At 37.7% G+C, this 17,764-nt stretch overlaps 1 protein-coding gene across 2 annotated transcripts in view; it reads right to left on the bottom strand.

Moving 5' to 3' along the window:
- The window catches only part of LOC125235727, a 107,138-nt gene that overhangs the window by 47,735 nt on the left and 41,639 nt on the right, over positions 1 to 17,764 (bottom strand). For both annotated transcript variants that reach the window (XM_048142301.1, XM_048142299.1), the window contains exon 3: positions 11,858 to 11,965. In XM_048142301.1, the coding sequence (XP_047998258.1) occupies positions 11,858 to 11,965 (108 nt within the window). The remainder of the gene's footprint in view (positions 1 to 11,857; positions 11,966 to 17,764) is intronic.

Below are 17,764 nucleotides of genomic sequence, written 5' to 3' on the forward strand. Positions count from 1 at the left end.
ACGGCTTTTATTTGGCTTAGTTCAATGCTGTTTTAGCGTAGGTAACTCGTTTAAGATCTATAGGAAGATCCTACTAATTTGATTCATTTTAAAAGAATAATGGTTATCTTTTTCATCTCAATATGAATAGAAAATGTTGCCTACTCTATGACCCTCTGACACTAATAACCACGATAGCGCATGATAACATTCATAACACCCGCAAAAAAATTAAAAATAATAACAGTTGGTTATCTTTTTCTCAATATTTTCACAAGAATAATGTTGGTTATTTTTTGCAAGTCAATATCAATACTATGAGCACTGCAAGTGTAGCCTACTCTATGACCCTCTGACACTAATAACCCATGAAAACTTTAAAAAGAATAGCAGTTTTTCTCAATAAGAATAGTAAAGTGTAGGCGCTCGGATATAAATAGTTGGCGGAGCACCGCCCGGCGATTGTTACCGCATAAACAACATTTTTGATGCCGAACTCATACTTGGTGGCCTGGTTAAACAATCTCTAAAATTCCCAGAAGAATAAAATATAATATACATATATAGAGTAGCACATACAGTAATCGTGCTCGGAAAAGTGACGGCGAAAGACTGCAGATTTAGCACATCACAATCACAACTAATACCTATCGTTTCAACGACGAAATTCTTCTCCGTTGCCATGCTCTGGAACCATGCAGGGTCTGACCAAATTTAAAAAGGTCTCGTCAGGCAAACTTCATTAAGCTGTGAGAGCTACGACTAATCGAAACAGATGGAGACCAATAACAGGAACTGCTAAATGAAGTAGTAAAGAAGAGAGAAATAAAGTAATAATATATATATATAGAAGTTTAGTGAAACGTCCTACTTTGTCGGTTACCATAAGGACCTATACCACACCATAAGGATGTCTTTATACGAGTAACCGGTCAAAACGTCCTGACGGCAAGCGACAAAGTGGGACTTTTTCCGAAAAATGACATATATTATAAATGCCAAAGGTTGACCCAAGCGTTCACTGAGAGAAAATACAACCAGTTTTCATGTTCGTTCAACAAGTTTTTTGGTTAAAATAGCGCCTACGTGCTCTTTGGTTCAAACAACAAGCTACTTGTCATTTGAATCGGCAATATATTTGAATCAACATGTCGATTTTATAAAAACAACCTGACACATATTGTTTTAAACATACGTTTGGCTGATTCAAACGGATAAACTGCAACAAGTCGAAATTGTTAAATTCACAATGCAAATTTCTCTCAGTGTTGGTGGTTCGTGTCCCACCCGAGGCACACGAAACTTCAATGTCTATGATGGCAGATAGAAGTTCATGTGGTGATTCTACAGAAAATTGAACTATTGGATGCCTTGGCCCGGATACAATCCGTTCTAGCGTGAGTCATCCTTCGGATGAATGTATCTTAGTGCTGGGAAAAGATATAAGATAGTTTTTAGCTTCAAAATTAACATCGTTTAGTAACCCATGTATGTCTTATTGAGATTAGGTACTACTAGATAGGTAAGTATGTGTCTAGATTTCGTCTTAAGTAGCTGATATCAGAAACTATGACTTTGCACTGACTTTAGGAAAATGAGGGAATATCCTTAAATACTATTCACATTATCATCAATGAACTTAATCAGCATCTTGAATGCTCTTGTACCATCCTTCCCCATTATGAAGTAAACCGCCCGTAGAAATCCAGAGCTGGCACGTATCCGAAAAAACTTAATTATGCACGCGAAAAAATGTTAATGGATACAGAGTTATGCTGTCTTTGATCTCAATTTTATGATTCTGGATGACAAAAAACAGCACGCATCGTAAATTAATTAACAAGAAGATGATTTGAGAGAAGTTTATCTTTATGTGGGTTGCAGAAGGGCAAAGATAATATATTTATTTAGAAGGGTAAAGATTTAATTTATTTATTTGAAAACATATTTCAACGACATTACAGATAAATCCAATGCGTCATGAAACTTAAATTAAAAAAAAAACAGTTCATAAATAAGAACATGAAAAAAAAACAAACAATAAAGTTTACAACGAAACAATTGATTTGGGCGATGACGTAGAGAAGAAAACTTGCTGTGGGTTATTTTCTCAGAAGTTTGGTGAAGAAGTTATTTATTTATTTAAACTTTATTGCACAGTAAAAATATGTACACAAAGCGAACTTAATGCCAGAATTAATTCTCTACCAGCAAACCTTTGGGCCAAACAGTGATGTAAGAAGATGCAATAAGTTGCATGCAGAGATGGAATAACTATCAAATGTGTTATTTGTCGACCGAACACGGCTTTGAATCTTCAAGAAATGAATACCATAAAATCTTGAAATAGCACGATTAAAAAAGCTTCGGAAAGACCAAAATACGAGTAAAAATTCAAATATTCTTGTAAGTTCTGTTTTCAAGTGTAAATGTAACCTTACTAAAGGGTTCCACAAGTACCAGCCTACATTTTCCATTTTGTTCTGTCATACTAAATATGTGTCATTAATAACGTTTAATTTAAAGAAACGTATGACCGGATAGGTCTTTATAGTCACGAGAGGAGTTGTCTCTCGCATTCAGACGCTGTTTAAATCATCTGTCAAGATCAAGATGTACGAGGCCTTATGATGATGATGATGACCAAATCTATTCCAATATTATTCTATTCATTTTTTTATTTTAGGCCGATAGTCAGCCGGCGTATTATGCTTCCAATTTTATCACTTATCCACGTGGATAAGACATCTGTCACTCTCACACTGCCATACTTGCCAAAGCGTGACGGATACTTTATCGTCATAGATAAATGATAAAATTGAAAGCATAATACGACGGCTGGTTGGTGTATTACTATAACCTATAACTTACACTTACGTTACACTTTACGTACAGCTTAGCAAAAAAGAGTAAAAATAGAACTAAATTATTTTATCATAGCAACACTTAACTGTTCTCAAAGAAGTGTCAAAATCTGTTAAAATAGTTGCCACATGCAAAACGGTTTACATAGACGGTGGCGCCACTCTAGCTACAAGTACATGTCGGCGGCCGCGAGTGCGCGACCCATTCAATGCTGACAACCTTCGCGCGTCGCAATAAAACTCAATGTCGGCTGCTCGCGTGCGGTCCGTTTGTTAATGTAGGTAAGAATTTACCTCCAGATTGGCGGCATTTTATGAACATCAAAGGAGTGAGCCTTCTGTACTTGTACTATCATATATTCTGTGCTTTAGCTAAGCACATAAAAGGCGAGAAGTATTTCTGCACAGTGAGGCATGTATTGGCAGAGCTGCGTCGATGGGCGCGATAAGAAGGATGGCGGTCCAAGCGAGTGGGTTCCGATGAGGCAGCCGTAATTTTAGACAGTATCTAGTTTAACAACAAAAACTTCCGTGATACACACATAAATATTCATACTTCTTTATTAAGATTATTCAGATACTTTGCCGCCATCGCGACCTTACTGTTGAGATTCTGTGAAGCGATTAATTAAAAAAAGTTAGGAAGTGCAATTAACGGGAGGAAAGTAGGCCGTGGACGCCAGTTTGTGCTGATTGACGAGCAAATATTACACTAGTTTAATAAATAACAAAACTTTCGCGACACATACATAAATATTCAATGTAACAGTCCCAAATCCTTAACACACATTAGAGGCTATTTTTTCTTTTCTTGTTTGAATGGCGCGCACCTATCAGCGTTTTCGATCTTCAAGGTCATGTCAAAACAAATTGAAGACTAGTAAATTATTACATCAGGTTCACGATAACAAAAACTATAATCATGCCATCCATAACATTATCCAAGGACACATATCAAACAAAAACTAAGAATTTATAAAAGTTAATAAATATGTACCTACAGAACATATCCTTGTTCATCGATTTGAAAATACATGTTGTGCATCACTCTTCGCCTCGCCTTATTTTTTATAAGTTTTCATAAAACGCGTCAAAGCGAAAGAACACTTAAAAACGATCGATAATCTCGTTCAGTAATTGTTTAGTGTGTTGATAATTTTCTACTCATACGTAAATATTTTGATCCGAAGTTTGGCTCGCTACAGGAATTCTGCCTCTGCATCAGCGGGGCTATAAACGCCATCTTGGATTTAAGTTTTTTTTTCAGTGTTCTTGTGGCGTGGACTCTAGTCATTTGGCCAGTGACCAGTCAAATATTGTTAGTGAAAAAAGGCGGCAAATTTGAAAAATATAGGGGCGAATGTTTATCGCCCCTTAGATAATTTGAATTTCGCGTCTTTTAGTGACAAGATTTGCTTAACCTATTTTTAGGGTTCCGTACCAAAAAGGTACAAAAGGAACCCATATGGTTACGCTCTGACCGTCTGTCTATCTGTCTGTCACATTTCTAAATACCTATCTCTACAACTACTTATGCTATCGACTTGAAAGTACGGATACGGAACCCTCGGTGGTCGAGTCCGTCTCGCACTTGGCAGGTTTTTTTATTATAAGTACAATAAAATACGAGTATAGAGTAGAGTAGAAAGCGAGGTTATGAATGAAAAAAAGGTGGCATATTAATAATAATATTTTATTTTATGATAAGATAATTACACTTTTTCATTTTAAAGTTTTTTATTCAGTGTCCTCGAAACTTCGGGTAGCCATCTGTACTGAAAAACGTCGTATAGACGATAAGGAATTCGTAACTCGTGTCGATTTAAAACCCTATCGCACGTGTTTTAATTTATCGTAAGTGTTTCGAACTTCCTTTTCTTCGCACTTGTATCGTAATGTTTTCTATGTTTATCGCGCTTTTTCATTTTGTTTTTTTAATCAGTGTCCTGGTAGCGTAGAATCAAGCGTTAGGCCAAAAAACCGAATTTCTCGTATTTTATATTTTAACTTTATTTCTAAGAATAAAATTGATTATCCCGTTCTATATTTCTCAGAACAGTTAAATTAACATATCAACGCGTCTTTCACCGTTTTATTTATTGCAAATGAAACGCAGCGATACATCCAAATGTCGAGAGTTAGAAAAGCCAAACAAACAACATAAATATCTTTCTTTTTTTAAAACTATAATAAATCGTGGTCGTTGTAAATTTCATTCACGTGGGAATCAATTTTGAATGATACGTTTAAACCGTAATAAAAGTAAACCAGGGACAGATAATTTTCGTGGCGGTCGGAGATGGTACATTAAATGGATTTATAGTTTAGGTCTGGCTTGGTAATTACTAAACTAGCGCTAATTTTGACGACCGGTCTGGCTCAGTCGGTAGTGAGTGACCCTGCCTGCTGAGCCGCGGTCCTGGGTTCGAATCCCGGTAAGGGCATATATTTTGGATGAGCATTTTGTTCCTGCATGAGTCATGGATGTTTTCACAGATATTTGTTCCTGTCCGTCATGAACAAAGATATAGTATCCTTTTCTAGCACCATAAAGAAAAGGATGTATAGTTTATCTATTGAAGTATGTATATCGTCGCTTAGCACCCATAGTACAAGCTTTGCTTAATTTGGGGCTAAGTTGATCTGTGTAAGGTGTCTCCAATATTTATTATTATTATAAAAAAAAGACATAACTTAGAAAAAGCCAGCATTTGCGGTATTATAGGCGAATTAAAATACTGTGCGAAAGGAACATAAGTATCTGTTAGATCAAGTCACTGTCACATGTGTTTAATTATTAGCAACATATTGTATCCGCCCACGGGGAACTTTTGTCGCCGTAACTATTTTGTCTCGCCATCTACATAGGTGACCATTTTTAACCCCCGACGCAAAAACGACGGGGTGTTATAAGTTTGACGTGTCTGTCTGTGTGTGTGTGTCTGTCTGTCTGTCTGTTTGACTGTCTGTGTGTGTGTGTCTGTCTGTGGCATCGTAGCTCCCGAACGGATGAACCGATTTAGATTTAGTTTTTTTGTTTCAAAATTTCAATTTTGTGGTTAGGTTAGTTACACTTTAATGAGGAGGCTCACTGACATTTTATCCCGCCAGGCGGCGCCTGTGCAATTGTCTAGGCATGTCACTGTCATTCCCCATACAACCATTTCAGTCGCAAAATCTTCAAATCAGTAACTAACTGTCAAATGTGACATAACGCGTGGTAACGTCGTGCAAACAATGCGACCGTATTGATACAATAACAAAATGTAGTCGTCGTGTGCACTCGTTACGGTAACAAAATGTGTACGAATTTGTGGCTGTCAATGTCACTGTCAGAATGACTTTTAACGACACTTTATTAGTCGACGTTTGCACACATAACGGTAACAACATGTGGACGAATTTGTGGCTGTCATTGTCACTGTCAGAACGGTTTCTGACAGTGACATTGACAGAATTTGTACACACATGTGTAGGTCTGATTACCGAACTGCTCCTAAACCACTGTATCCGCAAATGACAATCTGAAATACGAAGGTTTCTCAAACTGTCTTGTGAAGTTGTGGACTGGTTGCTTTGAATCATTTAAATATGAGCGAATTAAATAATAATAAACGACGACGACCATTTAAGCACTCTTCGACATTTTATAGAAATGTGGGAAAGTTAAGAAAAGTGCAGAATGATAATACAAATAGATAAGCACTTTATAGTTACTTAATGTATTAAATATATAATTTTTAATTCTTATTGATAAAAATGAAGTGTAGTGTTGTTTTACACTATAAAAGTAGGAATCAAATGAAATAGAGTATTTACTGTGATATTAATAGAATTTCTGTTGCGCAATGATAGTTTTTTTCAGTACAGATGCTGCTTTATTTAACGTAGTAGTGCGAGCAAATCAAGCAATGATTCATTTCTTGTCTGGTCGAAACTCTTAGCTTAGATTTAGGTACTGAAAATCGTCGTACGATACACGTGCGAAAAGGACATTCACAACTCGTGTCGATTTAAAACACTCCCTTCGTTCGTGTATTAATTTATCGCTACTCGTATCGATTTTCCTCTTTTCCGCACTCGTATCTACAAGTATTTTGTTTGGGTTACAAAAAAACACATTATTTACTCTACTACGTTTTATTTATGTCTCTTTAACATTACAAATTTGTAGACACTTATCTATACAAAAATCTTGACAAAAGAAGTACAGATCGCTGAAATTAATGTTGATAGTAATATTAATGACGACTACTTCAACAAGCGTCAATTGTGAAATGCCGCAAAATACTAGTTGCTCTATAGAAGACCATAATAATATGATCCCCGATCCTTTACAACCCAGCAGCTCGGTACGCACGTTACATTTTTTTTTAATCTTCTTTAGTGAGGGCAACTGAGTACGACGGCATATTTAATTGTTTATAAAGTTTGAGGATACCTGGAAAAAAATAATACAAGAAGCCATTTTGAAAATATAATAAATATTCACTGCTTTCGGTCACGCGTGTACGCTGCGACCATTTTGCGACCGTTTGTCGACCGTTTGGTGACCGTTTGGCGACTGTTTTTTACATGGAATATTACCGTCTTAATCCATATTTTAACAACTTTATTGGTTTTCTAGGCATTATTTTTATTATTTCAGTATAGTATATGCACCGGAGCACTAAAACTTCACCAATCAATATACATAACACGCAAACACCGAGTAGTCAATAATATTATTACTGGTTAAACTGAGGTAAATTGATGGCGCGTTGATAAATTTAGACTTATTTTATGAAATCACTCGAGCAATTTAATTGGCCACATTGGTAATTAGCCCACATTATATTACAAATGCAAACAATATTTATCTTTAACAAATTCTTACGCCATTACATTTTAATGTCAAATGATTTTATTTCTTTTTTACTTTGACGTCTCTGACAGTCGCCATTTGAAAAGAACGAAATGAACGAATGATTTTGGGAAAGTAGTCGCCAAACGGTAACAATGTGTGCACGCGTAGTGCACACTTCTGTCACTTCTGTGACCATTTGTGCCTGTTACCAATCGTCCCCATTTGGGTCGCCGCGACTAAACGTCGACCGTACTGCGACTAAGCATTGAGACCCGAAGACCTGTGTGTACACAAAATAGGAGGATTTGCGTAGGAACGGCGACCGATTATGGTTATATGGGTCATATGTGAGAGAGAGAAAAAAATATCATTTTCTCGCTCTCACGTATGAAATCCTTTATCTGTGCAATTGACTAATCAGGTGGCGCCATCTGTCGTAACCTTAGAGTGTGCCTCCTCATTGCCAAGAGTGACACTGAAACTTGAACTTGAACTTTTTTGGCTTAAGGAAACCATCGTGAGGGAAACGGGCTAATCCCTAGTTACCCCTCGGGTTGGAAAGTCCGATGGCAGTCGCTTTCGTAAAACTAGTGTCTACGCCAAATATTAGCCTTAGTTGTCAAAGCGGACCCCAGGCTCCCATAAGCCGTGGCAAATGCCGGGATAACGCAAGGAGGATGATGATGACATCTCTTGAGCAGTTTCATGTGCGCTACCCCGTTTGGGAATACACAGCAATTCTGTATATAGTCGATTCTCTTTGGTAATATTACATAAGTGGGCAGTAAACAGGTAATATTAGTACGTGTGCAATGAGTGAGGTGCGCGGGCGCTGGCAGCGGCCGCTCGCGCCATTAGTCACGCATTCCTACTACAGACGGGATAGTAAAACATGTGTATTGATTTTGACTTGTCTGAGTCGATAGAGCAGACAAGATTGTCGATAGCAAAGAGGATCGAGTATATAGAGAGCAAAAACATATGTAACTCCGTATAGACGGATAAAATCTAACAAAAAAACGTACTAAATTTGTTTTTTATCATGCAGAAACGTTTGCGAGCGATATTACATATTTTTAAAGGTTCACCCTGTTGTGGCATAATTTTTTTATGAATAATTCTATTGTGCATAATTGATTTAGTCATAATTGGCTTTGTGCATAAACTGCTATGGCATAGTCAAGTTTAGCATAATCTGTTTAGGCAGATTGTGATATGTCCGAATATTCTTTGTACATAAATTTGGTGCTCCGAATCATTTCACGCATAAATTTTATGTGCATAAACTTAGTGTTCCGATTTAATGTTTTGCCGAATTTATTTTGGCATAACATCAGTAGAGGTCGAATCTTACCATTATACATTCTTTTGTATATAATTAAAAAAATGGTTACTACTAGTATTACAACATTAGTTAGATTGCATGTGTATACACGTTTCATATACTGAATGTAAAAATAAAACCAGGTTAAAATTATAAACGTTATTGTTTTATTTTTGTTTCACTTTTAGTTTTCAGTTGTAACCTATCCTAACCCACTTTTCCTAGCGGTAATTTTCTGTTGTGGTCGAAGTTCTAACCTAACCTAACCCACTTTTCCCAAGTGGTGCTTTTCTGTTGTGGTCGCAGTTCTAACCTAACCTAACCCACTTTTCCCAAGTGCTGCTTTTCTGTTGTGGTCACAGTTCTAACCTAACCTAACCCATTTTTCCCTAGCGGTGCTTTTCTGTTGAGGTCGCAGTTCTAACCTAACCTAACCCATTTTTCCCTAGCGGTGCGTGTTTGTTGTGGTCGCAGTTCTAACCTAACCTAACCCACTTTTCCCTAGTGGTGCTTTTCTGTTGTGGTCGCAGTTCTAACCTAACCTAACCCATTTTTCCCTAGCGGTGCTTTTTTTGGTGAGGTCGCAGTTCTGACCTAACCTAACCCATTTTTCCCTAGCGGTGCGTGTTTGTTGTGGTCGCAGTTCTAACCTAACCTAACCCACTTTTCCCTAGCGATGCTTTTCTGTAATAGTCGCAGCTCTAACCTAACCTAACCCACTTTTCTGGAGCAGTGAGTATCTGTAGAGTTCGCAATTCTAACCTAGTGTAACCATTTTTCCCTAAAAGCGCATTTCTGCTTAACGAATGTATGCGAAATAAGTTTCGGATAATGGGATGTATGCCAAAAATATTTATGCTCATCTAATTTCTTCCTAATGACACTCGGCCTCAATAATAGTAGGCCAATATATTTTCGGACAAAATAATATTCGAAATATCGTGAATTATACCAAACAATGTTTATGCTACATTAACATCCGGCAAAAATCGATTATGACAAAAGCGTTTCGGACAAATAAAGTTATGCCACATAGAGGGAACCCATTTTTAAATTAAAGGAAAAATTGAAAAATTTACACCTCCGGCAAGGCCAGAGGTCGCAGGTTCGAGTCCTGCTGGAGGTGTGGATTTTTCCATGTTTCCTTTAATTTAAAATAGAAAAACGTACCTCAAAGCCATAGAGAAAAAGGTACGGTGGCCTGGATGGCGTTACACCTTTAGGGAACGCTCGGCGAGATGGCGCTAATATTAAATTTTCTTTTGGGAAATAAAGTTCTTTAATATTTGACATTTTAACACATATAATGCTGCAATATGGGCCAAATTGTCAAAACTGAGGTTCAAAAGTTTTAAGCTTGTGTCGAGAGATGGCAGTCTATGCACTGTGATTACACACTTTACTTTGACAGGAACTCTCTATAATACTCGATCCTCTTTGATAGAGAGTTACTGTCAAAGTGAAAATGTTCAGTCACAGTGCATAGACTGCCATATCTCGCAAACGACGCAACTTAATTTTATTTTTATTGTACCTTTTTTTCTCTTTTGTATTTATCTAACTTTTATGACGCATTGGTTATACCGTAAAAATGTAAACATGTTTTACTAATAAAATAAGATAAATAAATAATAAATAATATCTCGATCTCGACAGTATGCGAGTTCTCGTACCGTGTAAATGGGCCCTAACGGCCAAGCCACGACATTGATCTAAGCGCGACAGCGGCGAGCGGCAGCCATACGTGCAAATGAAAAGTCCCATCGCTGTGTCTCGCTCAAATATATGGCCGGCGCTCACCGCTGTCGCGCTTAGATCAATGTCGTGGCTGAGCCGTTAGAGTGATGTGGCAGCGCTTATGGAATACACAGTTACGGATCACCTACGTAGGTTCTACGGCGTAGAGGCCTCTGTGACGTAGCGAGCTACGGGCCACGTCTACGGCACGTCTCTACCGAGTATTGTTTCGGAATCACTAGGTAACGACTGTCATAGCCTCAAATGGCTTAATGGACAAGATAGCTCGATAATCAAACGACGTAATGGAGAATATGGCTCTCGTTCTTCACGCTCGTCCGCCCTTGAGCTAATTTGTCCCTTCCCTATTTTTGGGTTGATACTTAAGTAAGTAACTACATATAAAGTAACGTAACTCAGCGTGAATATTTCTTTGGCGAACAGGCAATGAATGACGAAGTGTCACTGTCGGGCGAGAATTGTCACTGTGATGAAACGGGCCACAGAAATCGTAATAAAATTTACTTAAATTCCTAGATAACAAAACGAAACACTAGCTTTGAAAATCACCAACTAATTTTTTCTTAAACTAGGCTTACGTATCAGCCATAAATCGTCTGCTAATGAATCTCCACAATTTTATACTAAAGGAAAAAAAAATTGGAAAAAATTACGTTTCCGGCGGGCATCTCCTGCAATCCGTGCAGTGCTCTTAACCAATTGAGCTACGCAAGCCGCGCCGGACCTCGCAAATTTTTCCATGCATGCCTTTCCTTACGTACACACGCCTTAGGCACAATATAATAAAGAGTACTATCGTACAGTATGGCCACTCCCGCTCCCCGTTGAAAGTGCCGCCCACCCCCTCTCGGTTACTGCACAGTTACCGCCTGTCAACAACGCGGACAGTCGACCTGTCATATTTCACTCATACAAGCATGGTACGCGTTCACCTACACGAGCTTAGACTGTGTGCTAGGAACGCGCCTCTTTCATGTATTTGATCGCCAGTGTCCGAGGTGTCCTTAGGGTGGCGTATAGCGACATCTACCGACTGACTAGTTTTTTTTCTTTAATATAAAATGCATAAATAATAGACTTACTTACCTTTATCTTTGTCGGCGTTCTTCTGGTCGAAGAATCCGGTGGTGAGCGCCTTCCGCTTCAGGAGGTACGCTCTCCGCTTGGGCTTAGTCGTCGTGGCCACTGCATTCTCTGTACAGACAATAGTTTCTCATGAATACAACAACAATTTCAATTCCCAAAAATAATTAGAGACTGTTAGGAAGCCGTTTATGAATAGACTTATTTTAAATCATGTCATCGTACAAGAAACTGAAATGCTCATATGTAGATGTTGTATAGTAAAGAAAAAGTGATAATTATCAAAGGAAATTTTTTAGGAGATCATGTACCTAATAAGTTCATTTTTCATTCTCGTCTTTGTCGCAACCTTTTGTTTTTTTTTAAACATTTTATTACTTTATGATTTAAATAAGTACGGGTACAGCAGAAACTCAAGTAACCTTATTATTTTAACAATAAATAATAAATAAATATTGGGGGATACCTTACACAGATCAATCCAGCCCCAAACTAATCAAAGCTTGTACTATGTGTACAACCTATGAAATTGATAATTGAAGGAAAAATTGAAGGGAAGCGTGGCCGTGGTAGAAGGCGCATATCATGGAGTAGGAATATAAATGACTGGTTAAAAGTGAAGAGCATAGACAAACTAATTCGCATGACTGAAAATAGAGAGACATATGGACATATGGCCGCCGACCAGGAGGGAGATGGCACATGAAGAAGAAGAAAAGTACTATGTGTGCTAGGCGACGATATACATACTTATATAGATAAATACATAGTGACAAATTTTCTCTGTTCAAAAAACACAATGCAACATTATCGGTCTATAATATCTGGTAGGGTCACATAAATATTATATATTTGTTCCTGAGTCATGGATGTTTTCTATGTATATAAGTATGTATTTATCTATTTAAGTATATATATCGTCGCTTAGAACTTATAGTACAAGCTTTGCTTAGTTTGGGGCTAAGTTGATCTGTGTAAGGTGTCCCCAATATTTATTTTATTTATTTATTTAAATATTCCCAAGTTCGTTCCACCATCACAGCTGATTCCCAACCAGCCGGCGCGCGTCAAAAACAAATCACTTTATTTATACTCGCGCATAAACGAAAACTTCCACACAAACACGAAATACGAAGAGGCAATGTGACACTTGTTTTGATAGAGAATTACGTTCGTAGGTAGAATAGGACAGAGGTCGGCAAACTGAGCTACGCCAGCTAATTAAAAAGTAATTCAGTTTTTTTTAATTATAAATGGGCTTACTCTTGGCCACAGACTAGCCAAAGGCAAAGACGTGGCCTACGATGGAGTGAGCTCGCCCAGGAGATGCCTGTTCACTCTTGATTTGAAGGAGGAAGTTATAGCACTTTTAGACTGTTTGGTTTTCAACCTCTGTGTTCAGCTTGGCGTCCACTATGGTGGAATCGAACCGCGTTGCATCGAGTTCCCATACATTTTGAATGCGACTCGACGCGGCTCGATTCCGTGGACGCAGTCTCATAGGAAATGCAGAAAGCGACGACGAGACTCGTCTCGGTGAGCCTAGTGGACGCCAGGATTCATGCTGTCATTGGTATATGAGCGACCCAAAAACTTCAGTGTACTAAATATCTTATATAGTAAAACCTCGTAAGACTTCTGGTTTGAGCGCCATCTTAGCGGTCTCGTGTCGTGAATAATTTATTTTTGCTCATTAATGTTGTTTAAAGTGTAATGCAGTAAACGAATGTTGTAGTGAGAAGCTGATGAAGAATTGAAGAAGAAGAAACGCGTTTAGCTACTTTTTTGTCGTCAACGGCCGGTAGTCCACGTGCTCTTGTAAAATCTAGCTGTCAATTTACAAGTGCTAACTCACCGAACACTGTCGTACTTACCGTACCAAAATTAATAACAATCGGCACTTTCCATCAGGTGAGATTGTGGTCAAACGGTTTGTTCACCTGTTCACCTGTTCACCTGTTCCTCATAAAAAAAAAATTTGCTCATATCACCTTGACACTGGCAAAATAGCCCCAATGAACTGAAGCCATTTAATTTAAAAAAACTAACTAACTAAAACCTCGGAAAGTGTGGATCAATTCAAGAGGAAGAATGCGACAATTATTGAGAGGCCTACATAAATATGCCGACGATCAGTCCCACAACACCGGTAAGTTTAGTTATTGCCAAGACCCGAAAAACACCCATATTCTAGAAAAATCGCCCTATATTCTCGAAATCGGAGGTCGCGAGTTCGAACCCGGCTCATACCTACCAATGAGTTTTTCTGAACTTATGTGTGAAATGAAATATCATTTGATATTTGCCAGTCGCTTTTGGGTGAAGGAAAACATCGTGAGGAAACCGGACTAATTTCAACAAGCTAGGCCTAGTTACCCTTCGGGTTGGAAGGTCAGATGGCCTAGTGCCTTCGCCAAATCTTGGGATTAGTTGTCAAAGCGGACCTCAGGCTCCCATGAGCCGTGGCAAATGCCGGGATAACGCAAGGAGGATGATGATTCTCGAAAAATTTACCGTGCTGAAACTAAACTCATACTTAAAGTTATCTCGACTTTTTTCCAAATAAAATCGCGGTGGGAACGACGAGGTCCAAAGTCGAATGCTATTTACACACAACAAAAAAGTGTTTTTCTTTAATATATTCATTTAATTTGATTACATAGTCAAAGGAAAACACGTAGTTATTTTAAAAGCACATTACCTAATGCCCACACAACGAGAATCTTAGTGACACATCGCTACTAAGAGTGCCATCATTGCTGTACTACTACCATGGATTTTAGATGTTTTAAGATCGAGTAACTTACTCGACAGAGTAAATATCTCGGAAAATGTATGTAATTTTGGTTATATGTGTTAGCAGTTTAAAGATTTTTTTTCCCACTAAGGCATATTAGAATGCGCTTCCCATATAACCATAATCGGTCGCCGTTCCTACGCAAATCCTCCTATTTTGTGTACACACAGGTCTTCGGGTCTCAATGCTTAGTCGCAGTACGGTCGACGTTTAGTCGCGGCGACCCAAATGGGGACGATTGGTAACAGGCACAAATGGTCACAGAAGTGACAGAAGTGTGCACTACGCGTGCACACATTGTTACCGTTTGGCGACTACTTTCCCAAAATCATTCGTTCATTTCATTCTTTTCAAATGGCGACTGTCAGAGACGTCAAAGTAAAAAATAAAACCGCCTTCAAAAATAAGCGCGTTACAAAACACGGAGAAACTAAAAAGCCAAGAATAATAAACCTTTCAATTCAGATTTCTTATCGTATTGCAATAAGCTAAACATCCAAATTATAAACAATTCAATTATTTTTGTAGTCGGTACCAGACCTGTTCGTCGCCTTGCTATTGCCTGTTTGACCCACCCAACCATACACAGGCTGGTACCGACTCCAAAAATAATTGAATTGTTTATAATTTGGATGTTTAGCTTATTGCAATACGATAAGAAATCTGAATTGAAAGGTTTATTATTTTTGGCTTTTTAGTTTCTCCGTGTTTTGTAACGCGCTTATTTTTGAAGGCGGTTTTATTTTTTGTTAAAAAGTTTATTTATTTGTTGATTTTTAGTGGTTCCTAGTGATATTATATGTATCAGTCCGAATACATGTACAGTAGTGAAAGAATTATCCTTTAACTCCTAACCATTGAGGAGTTGACCTTCCATCATCAGCTCAGTTGATTTTTAGTGGTTCCTAGTGATATTATATGTATCAGTCCGAATACATGTACAGTAGTGAAATAATTATCCTTAAACTCCTAACCATTGAGGAGTTGACCTTCCATCATCAGCTCAGCCACATAAAATTATTACCATCAGACGTAAATACTGGTGTACCTTTGAAAAATATACTAAAAACATTACATGTGCCTATAACATTTGAAGAGTTCCCTCGATTTCTCCAGGATCCCATCATCAGACCCTGACTTGGTGCCAATGGGACCATCTCGGGGTTATACCGGTTCGATCAAAAAAAAAATTTTGAAAATCGGTCCACGATTCTCGGAGATATCGAGTAACATACATACAAAAAAATAATAAAAAAAAAAAACATTCAGTCGAATTGAGAACCTCCTCCTTTTTTGAAGTCGGTTAAAAAGAAATAAAATCATTTGACATTAAAATGTAATGGCGTAAGAATTTGTTAAAGATAAATATTGTTTGCATTTGTAATATAATGTGGGCTAATTACCATGGCCAATTAAATTGCTCGAGTGATTTCATAAAATAAGTCTAAATTTATCAACGCGCCATCAATTTACCTCAGTTTAACCAGTAATAATATTATTGACTACTCGGTGTTTGCGTGTTATGTATATTGATTGGTGAAGTTTTAGTGCTCTGGTGCATATACTATACTGAAATAATAAAAATAATGCCTAGAAAACCAATAAAGTTGTTAAAATATGGATTAAGACGGTAATATTCCATGTAAAAAACAGTCGCCAAACGGTCACCAAACGGTCAACAAACGGTCGCAAAATGGTCGCAGCGTACACGCGTGACCGAAAGCAGAATGGCTTCTTGTATTCATTTTTTTCAGGTATCCTCAAACTTTATAAACAATTAAATATGCCGTCGTACTCAGTTGCCCTCACTAAAGAAGATTAAAAAAAAATTGTAACGTGCGTACCGAGCTGCTGGGTTGTAAAGGATCGGGGATTATTATTATGGTCTTCTATAGAGCAACTAGTATTGTGCGGCATTTCACAATTGACACTTGTTGAAGTAGTCTTCATTAATATTACTATCAACATTCATTTCAGCGATCTGTACTTCTTTTGTCAAGATTTTTGTATAGATAAGTGTCTACAAATTTGTAATGTTAAAGAGACATAAATAAAACGTAGTAGAGTAAATAATGTGTTTTTTTTGTAACCCAAACAAAATACTTGTAGATACGAGTGCGGAAAAGAGGAAAATCGATACGAGTAGCAATAAATTAATACACGAACGAAGGGAGTGTTTTAAATCGACACGAGTTGTGAATGTCCTTTTCGCACGTGTATCGTACGACGATTTTCAGTACCTAAATCTAAGCTAAGAGTTTCGACCAGACAAGAAATGAATCATTGCTTGATTTGCTCGCACTACTGCGTTAAAAAAAGCAGCATCTGTACTGAAAAAACTATCATTGCGCAACAGAAATTCTATTAATATCACAGTAAATACTCTATTTCATTTGATTCCTACTTTTATTGTGTAAAGCAACACTACACTTCATTTTTATCAATAAGAATTAAAAATTATATATTTAATACATCAAGTAACTATAAAGTGCTTATCTATTTGTATTATCATTCTGCACTTTTCTTAACTTTCCCACATTTCTATAAAATGTCGAACAACTTCACAAGACAGTTTGAGAAACCTTCGTATTTCAGATTGTCATTTGCGGATACAGTGGTTTAGGAGCAGTTCGGTAATCAGACCTACACATGTGTGTACAAATTCTGTCAATGTCACTGTCAGAAACCGTTCTGACAGTGACAATGACAGCCACAAATTCGTCCACATGTTGTTACCGTTATGTGTGCAAACGTCGACTAATAAAGTGTCGTTAAAAGTCATTCTGACAGTGACATTGACAGCCACAAATTCGTACACATTTTGTTACCGTAACGAGTGCACACGACGACTACATTTTGTTATTGTATCAATACGGTCGCATTGTTTGCACGCCGTTACCACGCGTTATGTCACATTTGACAGTTAGTTACTGATTTGAAGATTTTGCGACTGAAATGGTTGTATGGGTTATTGAACGTCAAATAAAGCTACGCGCTACGCCGACTCTAATCCTAAGTGCGTTTTCACATTATCCGATCCGATATCGGATGTAGGACCGATATCCCATAGATTACAGGCGCCATCTTGGATTTTTTCCATTTAAATCCTTCCG

The sequence above is a fragment of the Leguminivora glycinivorella genome, chromosome 18, assembly GCF_023078275.1.
Source record: "Leguminivora glycinivorella isolate SPB_JAAS2020 chromosome 18, LegGlyc_1.1, whole genome shotgun sequence".
NCBI classification, from domain to species: domain Eukaryota; kingdom Metazoa; phylum Arthropoda; class Insecta; order Lepidoptera; family Tortricidae; genus Leguminivora; species Leguminivora glycinivorella.